Source organism: Babjeviella inositovora (assembly GCF_001661335.1).
Source record: "Babjeviella inositovora NRRL Y-12698 unplaced genomic scaffold BABINscaffold_1, whole genome shotgun sequence".
Taxonomy (NCBI): Eukaryota; Fungi; Ascomycota; class Pichiomycetes; order Serinales; genus Babjeviella; species Babjeviella inositovora.
Genome location: NW_017566838.1, coordinates 414,695 through 436,065, shown reverse-complemented (window position 1 = coordinate 436,065; position 21,371 = coordinate 414,695). Strand labels below are relative to the sequence as shown.

Genomic DNA, 21,371 nt, shown 5'->3' with positions numbered 1-21,371 from the left:
CTATCTAGGTGGGGGGTAAAGGCCCCAAGCTTACTTGATCGTATGTCCGCTATCAATCTCGATCTCGGTTTTTTTTATATCGGACCCATTGGTGAAACGTCGTGCATTACCTACTTCATGGCCATCGCCGTCTGAAACTAACGGCATTATGAGCCTAATAATGCCCTACACTGATACGGCGTAAATATTTAGAACTCGAATATATGTGCTCACACGCAGCACTCTGTAGCCCGGCTGCTCTCAACCCTAGCGTCATTGCCCTGATAAAGTCAGTTGAGGCACGGATCTGGCTAAACGAGGCCACTAAGAACTATTAAAATATATTTTCCTCCCTGTTTGTATCTTGTCTATGGCCGTAGCCCACGCATTGTCACGCAACCGAAGCATATCAGTATGGAGGGATATGATGCGATTCCCGCCTTAACCCCTGTGCGCGGTATTACACGGCTAGCTATGGGTATAACCGGCAGTAGCAGGCTACCTTCGGACCTGGATAACCTTGCCTTGCCGTGGGTACCGTCCATTGCCTTCAATAACCGTCCATTACCGCTAAGCTGCAGGTGTCAAAATGCGAGGTAAACGTTATTTGCTGCAGATAAGTATCGTTGGCATTGATTCTCTGAAAATACCCATTTCTCCGCGGAAGGTTAGGTTACTTTAACGTTAGCGCTGTGGGTAACGTCATAGTAAACTGGTGCAAAAAGTAGGTACCCGGCCGAATCCCCCTTTGCTGCATATACCCTAGTTTATTAAAACATAGTCTATATAAATCGCCCAGTCCCCCTTCACTACCTTTTAGATGTCTAGATGATACTCACACTACTTTATAATACATTATTACCATGGCACCAATTGCTACATCTGACGTATCTTCTCACTTCCAAACTACTCAAGGCAGCGGGGATCTTATTCCCTTGGGAGAATACATCTTCCGCCGAATCAGCCAGGTCGGCACCAAGTCTATTTTCGGTGTCCCTGGGGACTTCAATCTTAACTTTTTGGAACACATTTACTCTGTCAAGGGTTTGAACTGGATTGGTTGCTGTAATGAGCTTAACGCGGGTTACGCTGCTGACGGTTATGCCAAGCTGTCGTTGGGCAAATTGATGGGCGTGGTCGTCACCACGTTTGGTGTCGGCGAGTTGTCCGCTATCAACGCCATTTCTGGATCGTTCGCCGAGTATGCCCCGGTTTTGCACATCGTTGGTACTAGTTCTATGGGCCAGAAACAGGGTCCGAAGAACTTTCACCATTTGGTGACAAACAAGAAGCTCTTTGCTGCGCCAAACCACTACGTGTATGAGAACATGGTTGACGATATTTGCATCGCAAAGGAGAGCATCAAAGAGTTGGACCAGGCCTGTGAACAGGTGGATAGAGTTTTAGAGGCCGTGTACGCAAAGTCGAGACCGGGTTACTTATACTTACCCTCTAACTATGCCGATATGATGGTTTCACTGGAACGCTTGACTAAGACTCCCCTTCGGTTAGCGCTTTCTCCGGCGGCTAACCCCCAACAAGTTTCTGATTTGGCAGAACAGATTTTGGGACGCATGTACGATGCCGAAAGGCCTGCGGTTCTTGCTGATATTTTGGTATCGAAATTCAGAAGCAACGAGACTTTTAACAAGTTAGTGGAAAAGCTCTCCACGAATGTTAGGCTATTCTCCACAACTATGTCGAAAGGTGTTGTTGATGAATCCTTGCCAAATTGGTTTGGTACCTACTGTGGTGTGCAGTCGTGTGAAGGTGTCGCAAGATTTATGGAAGAATGTGACTTTGTGCTCCACGCTGGTATCTTTGATGTCGAAACCAATAACGGGAGTTACACCTTCAATTTAAATAAGGTCCAAGTGGTTGAGCTACACCCAGAGTACATTGCTATCGGGGACCAGATTTACGAAGGTGAAAACATGATGCAGCATGTCTTGGAAGCAATGTGCAAGAAGCTAGATGTGTCTCAGATGCAAGCTAACACTTTGCCAGAGCCTCTTCTTAGAAAGGCTTCCTCGACCACTTCCAAGTCCTTGAATCAAGCCTACTTGGTGGATGCCTTGGAGGCTTATTTGCAGCCAAATGACATTTTAGTCGTGGAAACTTGTTCCTTCCTCTTTGCGATTGCAGACTTCAAATTCAAGCACAACATGACCTTTGTTTCCCAGATGTTTTACGGATCTATCGGTTATGCCTTACCCGCCACTTTAGGCTGTTCTCTTGCACTTCGTGACATGAACCAAGAGACTTCTCGCAGGGTGGTTTTAATCCAAGGTGATGGCTCCGCTCAAATGACTATCCAAGAATTGGCTACATATGTCCGTCAAGATATCAAGCCCACCATGTTCTTGTTGAACAACGATGGCTATTCTGTCGAGCGAATCATTTACGGGCCAAACTCTTCCTATAACGATATTGCACCAAACTGGAAGTGGTGCGAGTTCTTCAAGGTGTTTGGTGATATTAACGGTGATGTTGCTTTCACCACCAAAGTTTCCCAAAAAGACGACTTGGACCAGTTGTTGAACGAAAAAAAGTTCAGGAGCGGTCTGCAGTTGCAGTTGGTTGAGTTAATGTTGGACAGAATGGACGTTCCGTGGAGATTTGAGTTAATCTGTGGTAAGCAGACTTCAAAGTAACATGTCAATATTTTAGTTATATACTAGCTTTTAATCAATATGGTAGATGAAAAAACGTGTGGTAGCTCAAGAGGCAGGGGATTTAGAAAGAGGGCACCCCTATAGTGCTATACTAGTGTCTGGCCTCTTTAATCTGTAACTGGCTTTCTTAGGTAAATTTACTGAATCTGGGCATGGAGGATCCAAATACCATCCAGATCAAACCCAACAGCGGCAAGTATCAGTAAAGCTGCAAATCGGATATTCCTATATATACTTTATACCCAACAGAGTTACAACTGTCGTTTGATAACGAGAAATATAAAAGAAAATTAATTGAAAACCTCTAAGCCATGGTTCCAGTTCGCCGGAAATAAAAAAAAAATGGTCCCTAGCAGGATCGAACTGCTGATCCCCGCGTTATTAGCACGATGCCTTAACCAACTGGGCCAAGGGACCACTAGATGGTTAAAAGCGTTATATACGCTACTGAGTCAAAATAAAGTACAGTCCTCTACTGTCGGCTAAATTCTCCCAAGGCCGCATTATAAAAAAGGGCTTCTATCATATAAGTGGCTCAACATATAAAAATGTCCGAGGTTTAACAAAGGGGAGAGGATAGTGGCTTAAAAACATAGTTTAAAGTAAAATAAATAGATATGCAAATACCTTATGCAAAAGTGTGGTCCGCGGAGGCATCAGAAATATATGGGTAAGGTGGATAGTTAATCGTGGAAATGTATGACAGCGACCTTCAAGACAGAATGATAAAGATTGGGGACCAACAATGGAAGACCACTGTGCCAGCATTACTCCTTCCGAGTCTTAGGAGCAAGTTTGAACGGCGAACTGATTATACGTAGGAAATGAAGAGCCGAATCGTGCGAGGATAAAGCCGTTGTCGGTTTAAGGTGGAGGAAACACATACCTTTACAACCCGAGCAAAGACTTGAAAGTAGCATCAACTTGGGCAGCGGTCAACCCGTCGACCGACTGCTTGCTTTCAACACCCTTTTCGAATCTGGCAGTGATAGATGGTGGAACAGAGTAAGCTTCACGGATCAAAATCGGAACATTTGGATTGCTCTTCTTCAAAGTTGGGTAGTGTTGGGTCAAGAAAGTTCTCAATGGAACAGAAGCTTGGCCGGTTTGGGATAAGTGGAAACGTAACTCCTTGACAGCAACTGGTAAAACAAACTTGGCGGCTGACATTTTTGACTTTATGGTTGATGGTATGTTTAACTTGGGGCACACAAGTGTTGATGCGTATTGTCTCGATATACCAAATTGAACCTCAGCCGTAATCGAGAAAGGTAATTACTCATTGGCTACTTTTTCTTTGCGTCGGAGCTTATGTAAGCATTTTGCACACTGATGCGTGGCTCTGCATACTCAAGCACTAGCTACATCAACTAGTCAGCCCTGGTTAAAAGATATTGCAGGACCGTGTGAGGAAAAAAGCATCAAAGTTTGCTACTTCAAACAGTTACAGCGGATTGGTGTTTTCAAAACGGTAGGTGCTGGTTTGTGCAGACACTTCCGGTGTTGGGGTATCCAGTTTATGATATGAACGTTGTCGAAGGAACTCGTTGATTGTTATTGAAGGTTTTTACTAATTCGGCTTCTAGCCCCTGTAGCTCTATCTCACCTCCACTGTTATCTTCGCATACACGAATTGTACTATCAAAGCATATCTTTAATTCATAGGTGTATATAAATCAATGCTATAACTGGTAGCTGTACCCAGTTGGCGCGTTTCCTTCCACGTCTCTCTAGCACAACTTCCAGTATCTTAGCTGCGCCATTTTGCCAACTTTTTAGAGGAGTCACATACAGGGGAAGGACTTTGCCTTTCCAGAGAAGAGTAGGCTAGTTTGCTAAAGTATGGCAGTGAAGGGTGGCCGCTGTAACGGCCACCGCTAAGTCTTTCAGGCGGAATGTGCGCTTGCTGGCTGTATGGTGCTTCATATCGTAACTGGTTCTGCCGATAACTCCCAAAGGCTACGTTGGTCAAGATGAGGGAACCGAAAACTACTAAACTGATGAAAGTGATACTCTTCCAGCTTATTGGTTTCACAAATCCGTTAATGATTTCGGCAAATGTCTCTGCTCCAACTTTTGCCCGTCCCACAACATTGGGATCAAGATTCATGCATTTCTCCCATTCTAGGCACTTTTCTTCTAATGCCGGCCTCCGGAGGCCGGGAGAACACTCGTTTCGGTAATAGTCTCTGCTGCAAGCAGCTATATTCTGCGAAATCTCACTGATATAGCCCTCAACCTTATTGTTCACATCGACACTGATTGTCGATATAAATATGTAAACAAAATAGAGGACGATAGATGTGAGGATAAGATTGAAAAGCAACTGTAAGTAGAGCGAAATGACAAAAGGGGTTTGGGCGTTGTGCATCAAGTTCTCCATGTGATACCACTTTGGAAGGCCAAGGTTCTGTACTGCTCCCACCCGTTCCTCTTCACCTTCAAGGTAATGGTTGGAGCTATCCACGACAATCTCTTCTCCGCTGCCGTCAGATAGAGCCCTGTCTCTATTAAGTAAACGACCGGGGTTGGTAACTCTGCGCTTGGTTGGGGTCCGGATGAAAGAAGCTTCGGGGCTCTTGTACCTGGTACTGGAGGTGACACCCACAAAGTCTTGGCCCCTAACTGACAGGCTTATAATATTGAAACCACCCACATTCCCAGCAGTCATTATCGATGTAGGCTGCGGAGTTCTGACGGACAACAGAGGACGAGTCGGGGACTTCCTTGGCTGACCTAGCGATTGCAAAAACGCTGGTGAGTTGGTAAGGCTTATGGAGAGCGGCACCAATGCCTCTTTTGGAGACTTGGTGGAAGGTACCTTAGGTCTCAGTTTGATTGAACCCTCTAAAGATGGAGGCAGTTGGGACGCTGGCTCGAAGTTCTCGTCCAGGACACCTATAGGAGCAAACCCTTTACCCCATTGAGACTTCTGTATCGTTGTGTGTAGCTGCTCCCTTAACTGTGGGGTCATCGGATTATTCTGTAGGTCATTGACGGTGATTGGAGTCAACTTTGCCGTCCTATCTCCATCGGCAGTAGACGTGGCTTTGGGTGGTGGCGTCGCATGTACCCCACCAAACAGCGTAGAAACACTCATTTACTTGCGGCTAAATATTTGCTTTGAGGAGAAAGAGTAACAGGTAACGTTAAACACACCTTGTAGATATCCTAGAAGACCTAATAAAACCACTTCTGTATGATATACTCACGCTGAGTACCAAACACATGCAGATCAATTTTGTGGATGAGCCGATTGCATTATATTGATCACGTGCTATTATACTTTGGATTTGAAAAAGTTAAATGCGATTTCTGTGGATCGAACACAGGACCTTTAGATCTTCAGTCTAACGCTCTCCCAACTGAGCTAAAGCCGCTGTTGGATACACATAAAAGTAATGTTGTTTGCCTTCTACAGTAGGGAAATTTAATTTCTGCGTCGCATCAGTATTCTATTACATATGCAAGAACTTCAATGGATACAACTGTATAAAGAGCTTAGCAGCTGGATATATCCGGATACTATTCATCAAAAAATAAACAAGCACCTGAACTTCTAGCTTTGAAATAATAGTCAAGTTAAAGTATCACTGTTTTCAAAGTGTGCTTATACAAATATGTGCTCTACCTGGTAGACCAGAACTTAAGCGACGAAACAGCACGGGTGTAGTTGAGGAACTCCTCACTCCTCATAAACCCCGGAGTTCCAATATCAACAGCTTCCAAATTAAAGTTTTCTGGTTTGGTAGGCCGATAGATATCATCAATGCTTCGGGGTTGGAGCTGCAGACTGGATTCACCGGAAGCAGAGACATCGATGCTGTGCAGACAATGCATGTGAATGAGATCCACCACAGCACCGATGTTCGACTGATGAATCGCCTCAGACCGCATCGTTCTTTTTCTCATTAACTTGATTGATCGCTGTTGTTGGATTTGCTGGGTTTTGAAAAGGGGCTGATACCTTCTAGAGTTAGATCTCCCCGGATTCTCACCCATTCGGAAGGTGTTGGTTCTCGAGAGATTGCTGTCATATTTATGTTTGAGCTTCATACTGGGTGTTTTGATGGACGCACCCCACAAGGCTGCTCCATTCAAATTTTTAAGGAACTCCAACCGATGAGAATAATTGTCTCGCGAGACGTTGTGGGCATGAACTTTATGCAAGAATTGCAACAAGGAGGTTTGAGTTTTGAGTTTAGGTAATTCAGGGAAAGGAATGATACTCTCAGGGTCGAGAGAGTTGTACTGGCTGTGTGGGTTACGGGCAAAGGATTCCAAAATATAGTTAGGTGGAGGTATATATAAAGGAATACAACATACCTTCCACTCCTTTTTAATCATAGCACTAGTGTGGTCATCTAAGAAATCATTGGAGAGGTGAACCTGGCATGTCCGGCTTTCGACAGGGCACTCTTGAAACCTTTCAGAATAGTTCAGTGGTTCTGGAGAGGTCAAATCAAAGCTGAAATGACTAAAAGTATCTTCGAATATAGAGTCTTCATCGCTAGAACTTACCCGTGCCAGCCTGGAAGTGTCCATAGTTTCATTTTCCAATACAGTGGCACTGGCGGTGTTTTCAAGAGCTAGCACCATGGGGAGTCTATTACTGAAATAAGGATCATATTGCTTAGCCTCTTCAACAGCCCTGAGCGATTCGTTAAACGTAGATGCCATGTTTCCCAAATTGGCCAACGTAGATAATAGATTGGTCTCTGGAGAAATCATGATATGACCATTTGAACCCAGAATAGCTGGACAGAGCTTGGTGATAGAGAGTTTATTAGTTTCTTTAAAATATCTCCACTCTGAAGGATTTTGATGTTGGTCGTCAGAGGCGAAATTTTGGGTAATGGGAAGCATGGCTAGGTTTAGACAGGAAAGGACTAACCATATACAAACGCAGAGAGCAGGTTGGATACTGAGGCACTATCCCACTTAGATATACCATATTTTCTTCTTCTGATATGCCAATATGCGTGTATAGCATTTTTATATGCCTTGGTAGAGGTTTATACCAAAGTGTGACGAGTAGAGTAAGTCAAGGACAGCCAGGCTAACAGAACAAAAAGCAGCAGATACACAATGGTCTCATCATGGATACAAGAACTCTATTATTACTTAGCTTAGATATTATGCTGCTAGAAAATAAATTAGTTAGAATAAGTTTCGAAACCACAAACGACTACCTCTAGTAAACGTGTGTTATTTCAGACATGTAAGGATTCTCAGCCCACGATTTTCACCTCTCGTAGCGGTCTGTCAAGCATTTGCTCTCCCTCATGTAAAGCTCTTTCCGTAAAAGTATATAAAATAAAACCAGCTATCTCAGATTAGGAGTCATACCATCCTACCTGGCGGAAAAATCGAGATAAATTCAAAAGCGAAATTGGCTGAATTTTGATATCTTTCTGTTGCAGCATCTAGCGCGCTGAAGTAGGGCATGCGGCTTAGTGAAAGTTTAGATCTGCTGTTATAGCGATAAGGCCGGCTAAGTTCGAAATGGTATGCCCATGGTGTCGCCAAGGAGATTACCGGCAGATTAGTCGTAAACCCATTAGTCTACACACTTCTCGCAGCTAATGCATGCTTAATAATCAGCTTACAGTGGGACTCTCATCTGCAATATTACTGCGACGTCCAAGCCTATCGCACTTTCGTCTCTATTTGCGCCGGGGCCATGGAAACGACACAGTTGGTGCGGCTGGATAGTTATTACGCCAAAATTTGCCTTATGCATAACAACCCATAAAGGTACGGACTTTGCTTCCTACAGACAGATCTGGCGCTATGGGCTTTCTTGCGAAACAAACAAAAAAAAGTTGAAAGATCGATTCCAGATTCATCCTAACTGGCTCCTTATCTCTGTTTTCATTACATTGAGCTGGCACTCCGATAGCACCCCTTCATTGCTCCTCCGACGCGATTACGCCGAAAAACTCAACATGCGCTTATCTCCGATAAGTTACGCCAAACCCACACACATTACACCTCTTCTTCTTCTACTACTCTTGGGAGCAAGCCCCAAAGGAACAGATGCCAAAAAATGGGGTGGGGAAGAAAGGACTATCATCTATTCGTGCCAGATCAGTCTTACCCAGTACGAGTATGCTTGTACGTCCGATCTTTGGTGGGGCTGCACCTGTACCTACCCCCCGCAGCTTGGTGCCCTCTTACAGTGCTCTTCCCAGTATTCTCCGTCTGCCAATATTTTCAACGACTCATTGAGTGTTATTCAGGAGTTCTGTTCCGAGTTTGCTCTCCATCATTGGGAGATTGGTGATTTGCGAGCACAGACACTAAATGCAAGTGGATACGTGATCGGGGACCAGGACGGCGCTGCGACAGGTGCACCGTTCTACGTGCCAGTTCTACCGCCTAAAGCCAAAGTGTTGGGATATAAAAAAGCATATGATGTCTTCTTTGGCAGTCTAGATCTTAACTCTAAACTTGCAAGCGGAATTCTAGGATTCTGGGGCTCCATTCTCTTGGCCGTGTCATTGTTCAACAACGTATTAAAACGGTTTAGATGGTCCCACTCGTTTTTCGCTGCAAACAGGTGGAGCTCTAGGTTCAGAGCGGTAGTCACGGTCCCTACTCTTTTCCAAGGAGGGAGGCACAAGACCGATACGATATGGGGTTTGATCCCAACCCGCTTTGAAAGCATTATTCTTGTATTGTATCTTATCGTGGATGTCTACCTTACGGTGATTCGGTACCATATTTTTGATCCCAATTTATTGTTCCTGGGTAGAACAATGCAAATGTTGAAATATTTGGCGGATAGAACTGGAACTATTGCCTTTGACCACTTACCCCTTCTCATTCTCTTTGCTGGGAGGAACAATCTACTCATCAAGTTTACCGGCTTGCCGTACAGTACCTTTCTGGCTTTTCACCGCTGGACCGCGCGTGGCATGTTTTTGAACGCGTTCATTCACAGCGTATCGTACTCGATGTATATGGCGTTGCAAAAATCATATTTTACCGAGTACATGGACCCTTATTGGATATGTGGAGTGTGCGCGACGGCGAGTGCTGGGATTTTGATTGCTTCCTCTACATACTATTTGCGGAAGTACTACTACGAGCTTTTCCTTATCAGCCACATCGTTTTGGCTTTGATTTTTTTGGTAGCTTGTCTTTTGCACCAATATCTTATGCCGTATCCATTTGATGTCTCGATGGTATGGTTGGCCCTCACATTGTGGGGCCTGGACAGAGCGATTCGGTTGTACAGCGTATTACGATTTGGTATCAAGATAGCTGACCTAACCCTTGTTGATGATGAAACTATCGTGATTAAAATTACAGACAGACCTAGCCACTGGCAACCAAAGCCCGGCAATTTTGTTTACATAACGTTTCTTACTCCTCGAATGGCATGGGAAAGTCACCCCTTCACCATATGTGACAGCGTTTTTCAAGATCGAGAAGTTAGCATCTACATGAAGGTCAAAAAGGGAATTACATCGCGATTACGCGAGAAAATAATTAGGGATTCTGAGAAAGCAGCCACCACGCCTTTGTTGAGAGACGGCATATCCAAAACAATCTCTCTAAGAGTATGCGTGGATGGTCCTTATGGTAACCACTTTCCATTGCTAAATTATTCTAACGTTTTGCTTGTTGCCGGGGGCAGTGGTATCCCGGGCCTTTACCAACATGCGCTATCAATCTCAAGAAATCATGCTATGGGGGAAAAGAATGTCAGGTTGCTCTGGATTATTCGAGATTTCCAAGCGTTGAAATCCTTCTACCCCGAATTGATGCAGCTTAAACATACACTGGTACAGGTAGAGGTGTTTTTGACCAAAGATGATACACTCCAGTATTCAAAACAAAAAGCTACTTCCTCTCTGGGTGCTGTGGCATTTACTGCTTCGGGGGAAACACCAGCGACAGCCCAGCGAACGGATAAATGCATGGTCAACGACCTTTCGTTTATCAGGTTCCATTCGCATCAGAGACCCAACCTCGGAAAACTTGTCGAAGAGTATAATGGGAAGGCTGGAAATCTGGCCATAATCAGTTGCGGGCCCGGAAGGTTGTGCGACGATTTGCGTAATCTAGTCAGCATCTCGTTGGGCCAAGAGAGTAAAGTTCCCGGTGGGGTGGATTATTTCGAAGAGTTGCAAATTTGGTGAATTATATTTTATGTATTTAGCCCTACACGCTGCTTTAAGACATTATCGATATTTATGCAGTTTCGGCGGCAGTTTCGCCAACTTCATCTTCATTCTCATCCTGAATGGTGAAAGTTTGCACTGTACCCAAGAGCGACAACAAACTCAACGACCACCAAGTCAACCAGCCCACTTGGTTATTCTCTGAAAATGACATAATATTACCCCAAACCAAAGGCCCGATTGTTCTGGCTAAGGAGGAGATCGACATGGAGGCGCCGTTGATTAAAGCACGATGCTGGAAAGGTGACGCCCGATGGATAAGTAGCATCACTTGTGGGAAGCAGTTCGCATTCCCCAAGGCTTTCAAAGAGGTGAGCGTATACAATGCAACAATTGGGAACCACTTTGGAAACTGCGGGAGTACGGTGAAGACAGACAACGGCACGAAAAAGTATACAACGCTCATGACAAGCATGAGAGCTCTCAAAGTAGGCAACATTTCGTAGTTACGGTCCAAGTACGGGAAAATAAACAAAATGATCAAAATTCCCATAAACCCCGTAGCCGAGACCAATGTTCCAATGGTGATTGTATCAAAGCTTAACCCTCCAACAATACGCAAGGGAAACCGACAGTTCTCTGTATCGGCATCTAGCGCCAAAAACACTGGGAGAAATTCATCAAAAACTAACGTGTGCAACGACAAAATGAAATTCACACTAATAGCCTTTACAACTCCTGGAGGGAAAGCCTCTCTCCAGTTATCAGCAGTAGTCTCGACTTCATCTGGCTGGTTCATAGAGTATGTTCTAACTAACGCCAACGACTGTCTTCTGCTTAAGATACCAAAGGAGTGGATTGAGGGCGATTTCAGACTTTCTTCCGAGGACAAGGAAGGGTCAAGAGAGGCTGCAGACAGGCGGCAGGCTGCAGTGGACGATGGTTCCAAACCTGTATACAGCAGTGATGGAGCTTCGTTATCTTCGATCAAGAGGGGCGAAAGCTCTCCCGAGTTCTCTTCGCAAGAATCAATCGCGTCGTCGACAAAGTCAAAAACTTGAGAATCATACCTCGGGATTCGCTTTGAATCCCAAGGCCGCGTTTTTGGGGTGACCCCAAATAATCTCTTTAACCGGTCACCCAAAATCAAACCTATATCTGGCTTGTCTTTCATCAAGCACTGCGTTTCTTCCAAAAAGAGGAACCCGACAACCATGCTGAACCACAAAAACCCTGCAACCACGATATTCGCCAACGCGTACGGATACTTGTGTCTGAAAAAGTCGTCCAAAGATGTAATAGCGGCAACCTTAACTGGATTGTCGCTGCTTGTGAAGGTCAAAAACCCTCCGATCAACGGTCCGATGACCGACCCCACATTCCATAAGAGAGGTAATGTCGAAAAGGCGATGGCTTGGTGTTTTCTCTCCACGGCAATCTCCCCTAGCACCGTTCTTAAAACTCCAATGTTACCGTTTAGCGCCCCCATAAGTGATCTGGAAAACAAGGCCATGTAAAAGCTCTTTGAAAAACCAAACATCAATAGCGAGATGGAGGTGCCAAACAACCCCATGAGTAAAACCTTCTTTCTGCCCACGATGTCGGCGGCCCTTCCCCAGTGGATACTGACCAAGAATTGGAAGAAGGCAAAACTGGCTGAGAGGTAGCCCGAGTACTTGGAAATTTCTCCGTCATCTTTAGCGATTCCAGAGTCACGGACCAAGAAGTACACATAGGGGAAAAGAGATGTGAATGCAATGGGCTCGGCAAACCGAATAAGACCTACAACAACGACTTGCTCGGTCGGAAACCCTTCCATTTGCTGCTTCAAAGTAAGCTTCTGTTTTGCCATGTTAAGTGTTCTGTGCAACAGGTTAGAGTGATACAGCGCAGAGTGGAGGTGCCGGACTGGTAAAGGTATTCGTTATCAGTACCAGTGGTAAAAGCTGATCCGATAAGCTGTATCACTTTTTATTCAGATGCGTTGAAGCCTTGGGGAGCATGGAATACAGCTTTTCGACCAAGCCTGGGTGTGGGAGCACCATCGAATTAAGATCTTCGCCAACGGTCATTCATGCTCATCACTGGCCCGAAAGGTTTACTAGTTCTTCTTAGTCACCTCCACTCTGCATGGGCGTATGCACGTAAGTGGGTGCCACAAAAAAGTTTTGCATCCGCTATTCACGCTGAGCCACACAAATGTGAGTCAGATATAGTGTACAGGAACATCGGCATACCCAATGAAATGGTGCAATATACTGTGTGGTATGTTGAAGTCGGAGCAGGGTAGTGCAAGACTACGGTCTTAATCAGGTTTATTAGACAGAGGGAAGAATTTCGGAAAAAATTGGGTAGCACCACGAGGACGCTATCGCCTAGGAATTGCGGGGAAACGGTTAGGCCGACACGCAACCGAAAGTTCGGAGAGGGAAAGCAACAGATAAATAAAGTTACGATAGCAGTTAGAGTCCAAATTTTCATAGCTAGCATGTCTATGGATAGAGCATAGTGACCATACATCTGAGAGAGGCTGAGACATGCGTGGTATGTTCTATACTTTGAGTTGTAAAAGGGCCTAAGGCGATGTCTTTTTCGGCCAGGGAGCATTTATGATTGATTTATAAACTTTTCCTTATATTAGGACCAGTAGGATCTCTGTGCTTGATCACAGACATATCTAGAGCTACAGTAATATGTCATGTTCTCTTCATTAGGATAGCTTAGAATGGGGTTAAGATGGTTCTAACCGGTGAACTGGCAGCCCTCATTTGTAATGACATAATAATTCAAATACTGGCGTACCTGAGGCATAATCTTCGAAATATCTAAGGTTCTGAGAATCGGCTTAAACTGGAAGTCCGACACCGAAACCAATAAAGTGATTTTGAACTCCTGAGAGATAATGCTACTATAAGTTGGCTCGAAACGCGTGCCAGGGTGACACGGTAACTCTGGTGCAGGATATCTGAGCACCTACCTACCCCATTCTATAGCAAACACGCACACGCACATCCTATTTTTGGTTCAGACAAAATTATTCTACACTAGACAAACGAGAAAATCTAAGCTCTAAACCTGTTACAGGCTCACAGAGGATTAAAAACCACCGGAAATGCAACCACTACGTGCTTCTTTCCTGTTTTGCCGCTTCTGAACTATATTACCCAAATTAGGAAAAATGTAAATACAGATCTTAGGACGCGTGGGTAGAAGACAGATACATATACCGTTCGTTCCTACTCCCAACGTTTAATACCTGAAAGTATCTATAGACCTATACAAATATACTCTTTTGTCTACGAGCAAATAAAATAAATAGATGAGTTCCGAATAACGAAAGGCTCGTCCAGCCTGACTGTTACTTGCAAGCTTCGCAGTTGACACAGTACGTTTGGCACAACAAAGACTGCATACAGGGTTTAAGAACCAAAAAAGGGACTATAATCGGTTCAGCGAGCTCACTTGATACTTGTTTAGGAAATCTAGATAGTATCAATGTGCATTACGCAAGCACCGAAGGCTTCGTGCGTTGTATTGGGCTGCTTTCGGAGCACCAAAACACAAAGACCTTGGGGCGTCTCCGGGTCCCCCACCACGCACTGCCGTCTGTTTTGATTTTCTTCTCTTCACAAACACTACCGGGCAGCAATAATCGAACTTACTTTCTTCTCTACTTTATCTTCTGCCAACCTCCAGGTAATAAAACTTGAACAAAAAGGCTAAGCGCTGATAATAACAAATATCCACACCAAACACACGCCATGTCTAAAGTTCTTGAAAACAAGTTGAAACAGGAATTGAAGGAAATCGCCATTTCCTTAGGCCTCCCAGCCAAAACAAACAACACCAAGGGCCAGCTTCTTGAAATGATCAAGGACCATTTCTTAGAGCACGAACATTTCTCTGAGGATAGCAGATACGCTGCGTTTTTCCCAATCGCCGAGTCCGAGACCGTTGTGATTGCCGTTGAAGAGCTGGCGTCTGAGGATGAAGACAATGGAAAGACTGATACCGGAAAAAATGTTGGGGACGAGGCTGAAGACGAAGAAGACGCCGACTACGTTCCTTCGGCAGACTTGACCACAAAGATTGCGGACCCGTTGATTGACTTACAAGAACAATTGGTCTCGTACTTGTATAAGACGACCGACAAATTAGGGATTACTGCTACCAAGTACAGCGATTGTGTCAGATCTCATTTAAGTGAGGTCGTGAATTTGACCATGGCTCAGATCGGTCTCGAATTTTTGATCTTTTGGAAGGAGTTCATTCCATTGATTAGATTGGATGAGATTGAGGCTTTCCACAATGTCAGATTCAACCCAGAATTTGTCGGTGATTTGAAGGTCGTGGACTTTACTGAGTTTTTCACTTTGAAGTCCGTCTATATCTTATCGTCTTGGGCCACCTTGTCTATTTTGTTGCCATTAGTTTTATCCTATTACGTGAATTTCACCACCAGACACGGAAAGAGATCATACACGTTTGACCCTTTTACTTTCAACGTGTTCCGTTTCTTTTTATTCCTGGCGGGCTTACAAAGAATTGTCTTCAACTTCGGTGATTTGACCTTGTTGGACAGTTTCGAAACCTGTGAATTAGCTAACTACGGTATCTTGGCTTTGAACAACTTCGGCCAATTTTTGGGAACCTTGGGCGGCTTGCCTTCCGCTTCCAGTGCAGGCCTCATCTTGATTACCCTTTACTCCCAGTTCAGTTCCTAGTTCCGTGGGAAAACTTTGAATACGTAATCCAGTTCAAGCACCTGGTGCTTGCTCCCTGGGTTTACCATTTTCTTTGGATCTCATCTTTTCGAACTATATTCGTGCTTCTGGAAGTGCCGAATTACATTCTTGGGGGTAACGGTGAGCTTCTGAGGGAAAGCTGTACACTACCACATACGGGATGACCCACGATGTGCCCGCCTCCAACTCTCTCTGACTTCAGTCGAAGTCAGCTTTTTGTATTATTTTCTCTTTTTTATTTTTTTATTTGCCACGTTTACTTTTACGTCTTTTTTTTCCCCTTTTACAAATTAACTTGATAGCTCTCACCGACATATTTTTACCAACTCGGTTTCTTTTACGCGCTTCCATTGATGTATTATTGCCCTTTTCTAATCACTTATTTTTTTTATCGAGATCTGTATAATCCGGCTCTGTCCACACCGTTTCGGAGAGCAAATATATAAGGCGGAATATCTACTTTTATTTGAAAATGGTTTTAGCTTAGAAATTAGAGAAACGAGAAAATAGATATACTAGTCTAATAACTTTAGTCAAGCTTCTTAAGATCTTGGAGCTTCCTTGAAGGAGATGGCAGCTTCTTCACCCATGGCGGCGATGATGGTGACCAACAATTCCTTACCTTCGTCGAAGGCGGCCTGGATCTCATCACCCAAAGAGGTTTCTGGGGTCTTGACATCATCCTTGGTGTCACCGTCGGCGGTCATCAAACTCAAGAAACCGTCATCGATGTCCAACAACTGGTATTCTTGTCTAGTGACGTTTGGAACTTCCATATTGTGGGTAGATGGAGACAAATCTTCCAACTTCTTACCGGTGAAGATGTCGGTGGCAATCAAATGGACCTTAGCGTGACCGTGCTTACCAGTCTTAGAGGTGGACATGTCAATAATCTTACATGGTCTACCCTTGATGACAACGTGACCGGACTTTCTCAAGGCGGAACATTGCAATGGGTAGGTCAAGGAGGAACCGGCATCGACGGTTTCGAAATGATGCTGAAAAGTGGCGTTAGTAAGTGGTTCAGCGGGGTTAATCAAACGAGGAGGCCGGGTGTCAAGAGGCTATTATGGCAACGATCCGTCGTTTTATGACGGGACTGGGAATTGATTAAAAGCACAATCACAGAGGTTTCATCTTTCAAGCTCTTCTTGAAGCCAGGCCAGGGATCAGGGTTGATACATACATCTTCTTCAGCCATTTTGTATAATAATTTAGGATAGTTAGGAAGGGGAAAAGAAGAAGGGAAATTTCAAAAGAGAACTTTTTAAATCCAGTGAAGAAAATTTATGTGTGAGTAGTAGGTTGTAACGTTGCCCAGGCGGAATGAAATTTTTCCTGCCAGACATGTCTGGTGCGTGTTAGGTAAGCTGGGGAGCCTAAAATTGGACTAATCAGAGCGTAAATATTAGAATGGATAAGGTGTAAACTTCAGTATAACATGTCCGGGTAACGTGCAATACTGAGAAAGATTATCGAATCACATGACATGGCTAAAAAGAAACGACAAAAACAGCAGTGGCAGGTGGGTATGCATAGGATATTTTGTCGGTGCGGCTTTACTCATACCCCCAGTCCGCCAGGCTTTTCGGCCATCTAACAGTATGCTGGATAAGCTCCAGTCCTGCGACCAACGGATGTATGAGCTTTTAACATCGTCCAATAATGATTTAGAATTAAGCGAAAGATATGTATACTCTTTGTAAATACGTATTAATTGAAGAGTCACCTTTTTGGGTGTTTTTATTTACCATCGACTTGCTCTTCCAAGTAAAACCAAATCCGCGTCAATAGATTCAGTATCTAACGAATCGGGGGAGACGTACTGTTTCATGATCTTGTTTAAAAGCTTCCCCTCGCGTTGGCTATCACCCTGGGGCTCATCTAAGCCACCTCCGAATTGGCTCTTTAAAGTGCTGACTCGGTTGCAATTTCTCGCTTTCCGCGACTTGCTGCCGTTTCCGGAGCCGTGCGTACCGAGAACTTCTGATTCCGAGCTGCTAAATTCCTGCGCCGTATCCTGAGGAGGAGTCGCGTGGTGTGTATTCTTTTCCAGTGCTTGCTTTCTGTTCAGAGACGGGGCTCCCTTGTGGGACTTGATATTATCGCGGATGTACTCTGCTGTAACATGTTTGTTGATGCTCATCAACTCTTCTTCCTTGATCATCGGTAAAAACTCTGCAGGTGCACGATGCTCCAGCTTGAACCCAACAGACGAGCCCTGCAGAGACGCTTGAGCAAGCTTTGGTCTCTTTGGATCATTTGGCTTGGTAGCTGAATCGGTGGCCTGGGTGTTGCGGGGACCACCTCTTCTCTTACCGAGAGGAAGACTCGCATCAACTACGTCAGCTTCTTCTCGTGCCGCGACCTTACCTGACTTGTAGAGAGTTGAATCGGACTCCGAGGATGTCATCGGGAAGGACAACTCTCGAGGCTCAAATATCAGTGGTGCTGGTGTTGAGGGTACGGTACCATTATGAAGGAGTTCAGGCGGTGGCAACACGTTGGAGGTTACCAGAGTTTGCTTGAACACATTCTGTAATTTTGACGAATCCATGAGATAGTATCCGAATCCGAGATTGGCCAATTTCTCGGATTTTATAGTCCCGAGTTTGAACAATTCGTCATCCTCAGGGCTTTCCAACACTTCCTCGAGAACCTCTTTTTGGTTAACAAGGTAGGCTTTTAAATTCAGCAACTTCTCGATGGTTTTGCCGTGCATTTGGTCGAAATTATCCTGGCACTGCGAGAGAAACGAAACAACCTCTTGAGCCTTCTGGAACTCGGCAAAGTATTTTAAGCGCACGAGTTCCAAATCACGCTCTTCCGACAAGTCAAGCTCTATTTCCGCCAATTCTTCATCTTTGATTGATACAGCAGAGCTGGCAAACGGAACCATTTGTGAGTACGAAGGTTTGACACAGGCTTCAAGACCGGCAAGTTTCGAGACCAATTCTTGGCGGCGCACCATATATAACAATTCCTGGTGCTTATGATTATAGGCCTCCAACTTGGAGTAGGCAGAGTACAAAATCTGTCGTCTCTTTTCCCGATTGTTCCCGTTAGCGTAAATCAAGTCTTGATCGTAGCTCTTCAACAAGTCCGAGACATCGCTCTGAATCTGCTTCCTGGTGGGAAGCTTTGTAGCGGTGCTCTGTTGCTCAGTGCGATAACCGTTGCTTGAGACATCATCTCTAGGGATCCTTGAACGGAGAGATACGGATTTATGGGCCTCTTCGTGGACGCATATAAACTCCCCAGGAATTTGTTTTCGAAGGATATCAAATCGTTTATATGCGTAGCGGTCATACTCAACAGTTTCGAAATCAACCTCCTCTGAGGCTGAGGACTCTGAGTCGTGGTCATCTTCTCCCTCATTGTACTTTCTCTGCTCCTCCTTCCATTCTTTCGTCAACGCACTTTGTATATCGTACAACACACAAGCTGTTCCTGCCACATCCATATCCAATTCGGGCAAATTCTCGCTCGCAGTCAACAACGTCGATACGGCTGTTCTGGGTGACATTGGTGGAAAGAACTGGAAGGAAGAGCCATTGAAAAACATCGGATGCATCATAGGAAATGGCGGAAACATCATTGGATAGCCGGGTGGGGGCGGTGGTGGAAAGCCCATACCGTTAGCATGGGAGAAGTACGGGAACGGAGGGTGTGACAGTGCGTACAGCACGGAACGCGAGGGGTTTTTATCGTCATCCGCTTCATCATCGCTAGACGCCTTAGACCTTGGAGAGTTACTTTCTCTACCTCCGGACTTGGGTGGCGACTGGGGGGGTTCGTCTGGGGTAGATTGAGGCTGTAGATGAGGAAACTGCAGGTACTGGGGAGGCACCATATGCGGGGGGAACTGTCCAAAACCAGAAGAATATTGCTGGGGATTCATCATACCAGGTGGTAAGAAGTTACTATCTGGAGGTACCATAAACCCCGGAGGCGGCCGGTGTTGGAGAGGATATGGAGCAAAATGCGAGGTGTGGGAGTTATTGTTGGCCCATGTCGGTGGCCCTTGCGGTTCAGTACCGTCATCGCTGTCTTTGTCACCCACCTCCTCGTACCCACCTCTTGGAGAGGTGGAATTTACATTTTCCTGTGGCTTGCGTTCTTCAAAAGACATGACTTGCTCAAATGAGGAGAGCTTTCGTCCAACCGGCCTCTTCTTCATGAGAGCTAATCTGGTGGGAGAATGGCCGCTCATGCTACGCAGTAATCGACTTACGAGCGTAACCTTGGGGTATAGTCTAAGAGGTTAATGGATTCGATGATGCGCAGACTTGGGAGCTGGCAGTTGACTATGTGGGAATCCAGCTTAAGGTTGAACCGGTTGGGCAGTATGTAAGGGAGATCACCGCAGCTATGAGAAAACGTTCGGAAAGGATGCAAGGAGAGGATTAAAGGAAAAAGCGCCAACGTAAAACTAAAGCGATATCAGACACGTTGAAACGATAAAGTCTTGAGCCGATAAGTAGTTGCTTATACTGTTTGGGGTATTAAATACCCGGAAAATTCTACGTCTGTACATATAATGCTAAGTTTTTTCTGAGAGGCACCGCAGAGACCCGCATGAACGAAGAAGCCAGAGGCAGCTGTGCATGGATTATATAAGCGCAGATGCGTGCATGTCGCCAACGGCGTGTTGGACCATACTGAATCTCCCGCCAAGTTTCCGCTGTATTTCCTTTTCAGAGTCCGAAAAAACCGTATATAGAAAACCTTTACGCACCAGATGTGTAACTTACAGATATCCCTGGGCCCTTTCTAGATCTAGTCCACTTGTACAACAAGGAGTTGGATTTACTATTTAGGAAGTAAGCGCAGATTTTCCAGTAGCGTGCTAGGCCCGTGACAGCAGCGATTGTGGGGGCATCACAGGCTGTCCAGCTTTTATATTGACAACTTCTCAGCAGGAAAGCAACAAAGCTACCGAGCCAATTATACGGATTGAAGTCGCTCTTTTTTTCCATGATACTGTTGGTATCCATTGATCGATATGAAGGATTTCCTAAGTTTCCTTTGGCACGTGCCTTCTAGATTTTGTAATGCCTTAGGCGTATTGAAACACGATCACAGCTGACGTAAGTGACTTAGCAGCTATCCCGAACATAGCTCTGTGAAACAATATCGAAGCCATTCTTAACATGGGAGTTAAACCCTGCTATAAACTGAATGACCCGGACGTAAAAAAAAACCAATCGCCTGGTGTATCCACCAACTCTGTCCAAGAAAATATTACAAACCAGGGGGTTACCATAACGCGATGAAAGCAGGCCCTTTAGAGTTTTCAAGTTTTTGGCGAATTTCTCCATTCGCACAGGGTGACGCTCTACGTAATGCACGGCGCATCGAGTACCCTAAACTCGCCACATTACTGGCCCTATGTTAATTTTCTCGATAACCATCTACATGATATAGCACCACGCACAAACCCTTTTTTCGAATAAAGATTCCTGATTAAAATCGTTTGTCTTAAATATATAGCAGTATTGGGCTTGAACAAAAGAATTATAGAATGACGGGCGCTTATCTTGTCAATGTCTGGTTGGTTATGACACGACGGAGAGATGCACCAACTAGAGGCTCGATCACGTTTCCAATCACGTTTCCAACCCACATCTCCGATCACATCTCCGATCACGTTACCTAATCCGTAATAAACCGGACATGCCCACTCCTCGGTCCGTTTCTTTTTTTCCTTCCTATAGCTCTCGATTGCCCTGTATATTGTAATACCCTGTGCCACTCCGGCCGTCTCGCGGGCAACAAATCTCTCTCCACGGCGGCTAGCAATATACTCATTTTATTTGTTATCTTCACATCTCCCCCTT

The 21,371-nt window shown here is 44.9% G+C and overlaps 10 protein-coding genes and 2 non-coding genes across 12 annotated transcripts; 3 read left to right on the top strand and 9 right to left on the bottom strand.

Annotated features, from left to right (window-relative positions):
* Positions 1–630: 630 nt before the first annotated feature.
* Positions 631–2,679, top strand: BABINDRAFT_158962 (alpha-keto acid decarboxylase family protein). Its single transcript, XM_019127380.1, has one exon. The coding sequence runs from the start codon at positions 843–845 to the stop codon at positions 2,631–2,633; it is 1,791 nt and encodes a 596-aa protein (XP_018987673.1). The 5' UTR covers positions 631–842; the 3' UTR covers positions 2,634–2,679.
* A 318-nt stretch (positions 2,680–2,997) lies between these two features.
* BABINDRAFT_t10 lies at positions 2,998–3,071 on the bottom strand. Its single transcript has one exon. It is a non-coding gene; the product is annotated as a tRNA-Ile (tRNA).
* Positions 3,072–3,542: 471 nt separating this feature from the next.
* BABINDRAFT_30156 (uncharacterized protein) lies at positions 3,543–3,824 on the bottom strand (the record flags this gene model as incomplete). The annotated part of the gene is made up of 1 exon (XM_019131477.1): positions 3,543–3,824. One exon carries the CDS (start codon positions 3,822–3,824, stop codon positions 3,543–3,545), a length of 282 nt encoding a protein of 93 aa, XP_018987672.1.
* A 172-nt stretch (positions 3,825–3,996) lies between these two features.
* BABINDRAFT_158960 (uncharacterized protein) lies at positions 3,997–5,804 on the bottom strand. Its single transcript, XM_019127379.1, has one exon. The coding sequence runs from the start codon at positions 5,752–5,754 to the stop codon at positions 4,405–4,407; it is 1,350 nt and encodes a 449-aa protein (XP_018987671.1). The 5' UTR covers positions 5,755–5,804; the 3' UTR covers positions 3,997–4,404.
* A 157-nt stretch (positions 5,805–5,961) lies between these two features.
* Positions 5,962–6,034, bottom strand: BABINDRAFT_t9. The gene has a single exon. It is a non-coding gene; the product is annotated as a tRNA-Phe (tRNA).
* A 247-nt stretch (positions 6,035–6,281) lies between these two features.
* Positions 6,282–7,520, bottom strand: BABINDRAFT_164151 (uncharacterized protein; the record flags this gene model as incomplete). Its single annotated transcript, XM_019130227.1, has 1 exon — positions 6,282–7,520. The coding sequence occupies one exon, from the start codon at positions 7,518–7,520 to the stop codon at positions 6,282–6,284; it is 1,239 nt and encodes a 412-aa protein (XP_018987670.1).
* Positions 7,521–8,159: 639 nt separating this feature from the next.
* On the top strand, positions 8,160–10,406 carry BABINDRAFT_164150 (ferredoxin reductase family protein; the record flags this gene model as incomplete). The annotated part of the gene is made up of 4 exons (XM_019130226.1): positions 8,160–8,162; positions 8,266–8,355; positions 8,438–10,244; positions 10,300–10,406. The coding sequence occupies 4 exons, from the start codon at positions 8,160–8,162 to the stop codon at positions 10,404–10,406; spliced, it is 2,007 nt and encodes a 668-aa protein (XP_018987669.1).
* Positions 10,407–10,856: 450 nt separating this feature from the next.
* On the bottom strand, positions 10,857–12,638 carry BABINDRAFT_164149 (uncharacterized protein; the record flags this gene model as incomplete). The annotated part of the gene is made up of 1 exon (XM_019130225.1): positions 10,857–12,638. The coding sequence occupies one exon, from the start codon at positions 12,636–12,638 to the stop codon at positions 10,857–10,859; it is 1,782 nt and encodes a 593-aa protein (XP_018987668.1).
* Positions 12,639–12,802: 164 nt separating this feature from the next.
* Positions 12,803–13,631, bottom strand: BABINDRAFT_70841 (uncharacterized protein). The gene has a single exon (XM_019132561.1). The coding sequence runs from the start codon at positions 13,391–13,393 to the stop codon at positions 12,968–12,970; it is 426 nt and encodes a 141-aa protein (XP_018987667.1). The 5' UTR covers positions 13,394–13,631; the 3' UTR covers positions 12,803–12,967.
* Positions 13,632–14,429: 798 nt separating this feature from the next.
* On the top strand, positions 14,430–15,989 carry BABINDRAFT_158958 (uncharacterized protein). The gene has a single exon (XM_019127378.1). It carries the CDS (start codon positions 14,548–14,550, stop codon positions 15,508–15,510), a length of 963 nt encoding a protein of 320 aa, XP_018987666.1. The 5' UTR covers positions 14,430–14,547; the 3' UTR covers positions 15,511–15,989.
* A 60-nt stretch (positions 15,990–16,049) lies between these two features.
* Positions 16,050–16,759, bottom strand: ANB1 (translation elongation factor eIF-5A). Its single transcript, XM_019127377.1, has one exon. It carries the CDS (start codon positions 16,413–16,415, stop codon positions 16,074–16,076), a length of 342 nt encoding a protein of 113 aa, XP_018987665.1. The 5' UTR covers positions 16,416–16,759; the 3' UTR covers positions 16,050–16,073.
* A 432-nt stretch (positions 16,760–17,191) lies between these two features.
* On the bottom strand, positions 17,192–20,019 carry FGR47 (Fgr47p). Its single transcript, XM_019127376.1, has one exon. It carries the CDS (start codon positions 19,742–19,744, stop codon positions 17,279–17,281), a length of 2,466 nt encoding a protein of 821 aa, XP_018987664.1. The 5' UTR covers positions 19,745–20,019; the 3' UTR covers positions 17,192–17,278.
* Between the last annotated feature and the right edge of the window lie 1,352 nt (positions 20,020–21,371).

Bases quoted from the DNA above. Each gene is read 5' to 3' on its own strand.
- BABINDRAFT_158962 (XM_019127380.1), top strand. From the start codon at position 843: ATGGCACCAATTGCTACATCTGACGTATCTTCTCACTTCCAAACTACT.
- BABINDRAFT_158960 (XM_019127379.1), bottom strand. From the start codon at position 5,754: ATGAGTGTTTCTACGCTGTTTGGTGGGGTACATGCGACGCCACCACCC.
- BABINDRAFT_70841 (XM_019132561.1), bottom strand. From the start codon at position 13,393: ATGCTCCCTGGCCGAAAAAGACATCGCCTTAGGCCCTTTTACAACTCA.
- BABINDRAFT_158958 (XM_019127378.1), top strand. From the start codon at position 14,548: ATGTCTAAAGTTCTTGAAAACAAGTTGAAACAGGAATTGAAGGAAATC.
- ANB1 (XM_019127377.1), bottom strand. From the start codon at position 16,415: ATGTCCACCTCTAAGACTGGTAAGCACGGTCACGCTAAGGTCCATTTG.
- FGR47 (XM_019127376.1), bottom strand. From the start codon at position 19,744: ATGAGCGGCCATTCTCCCACCAGATTAGCTCTCATGAAGAAGAGGCCG.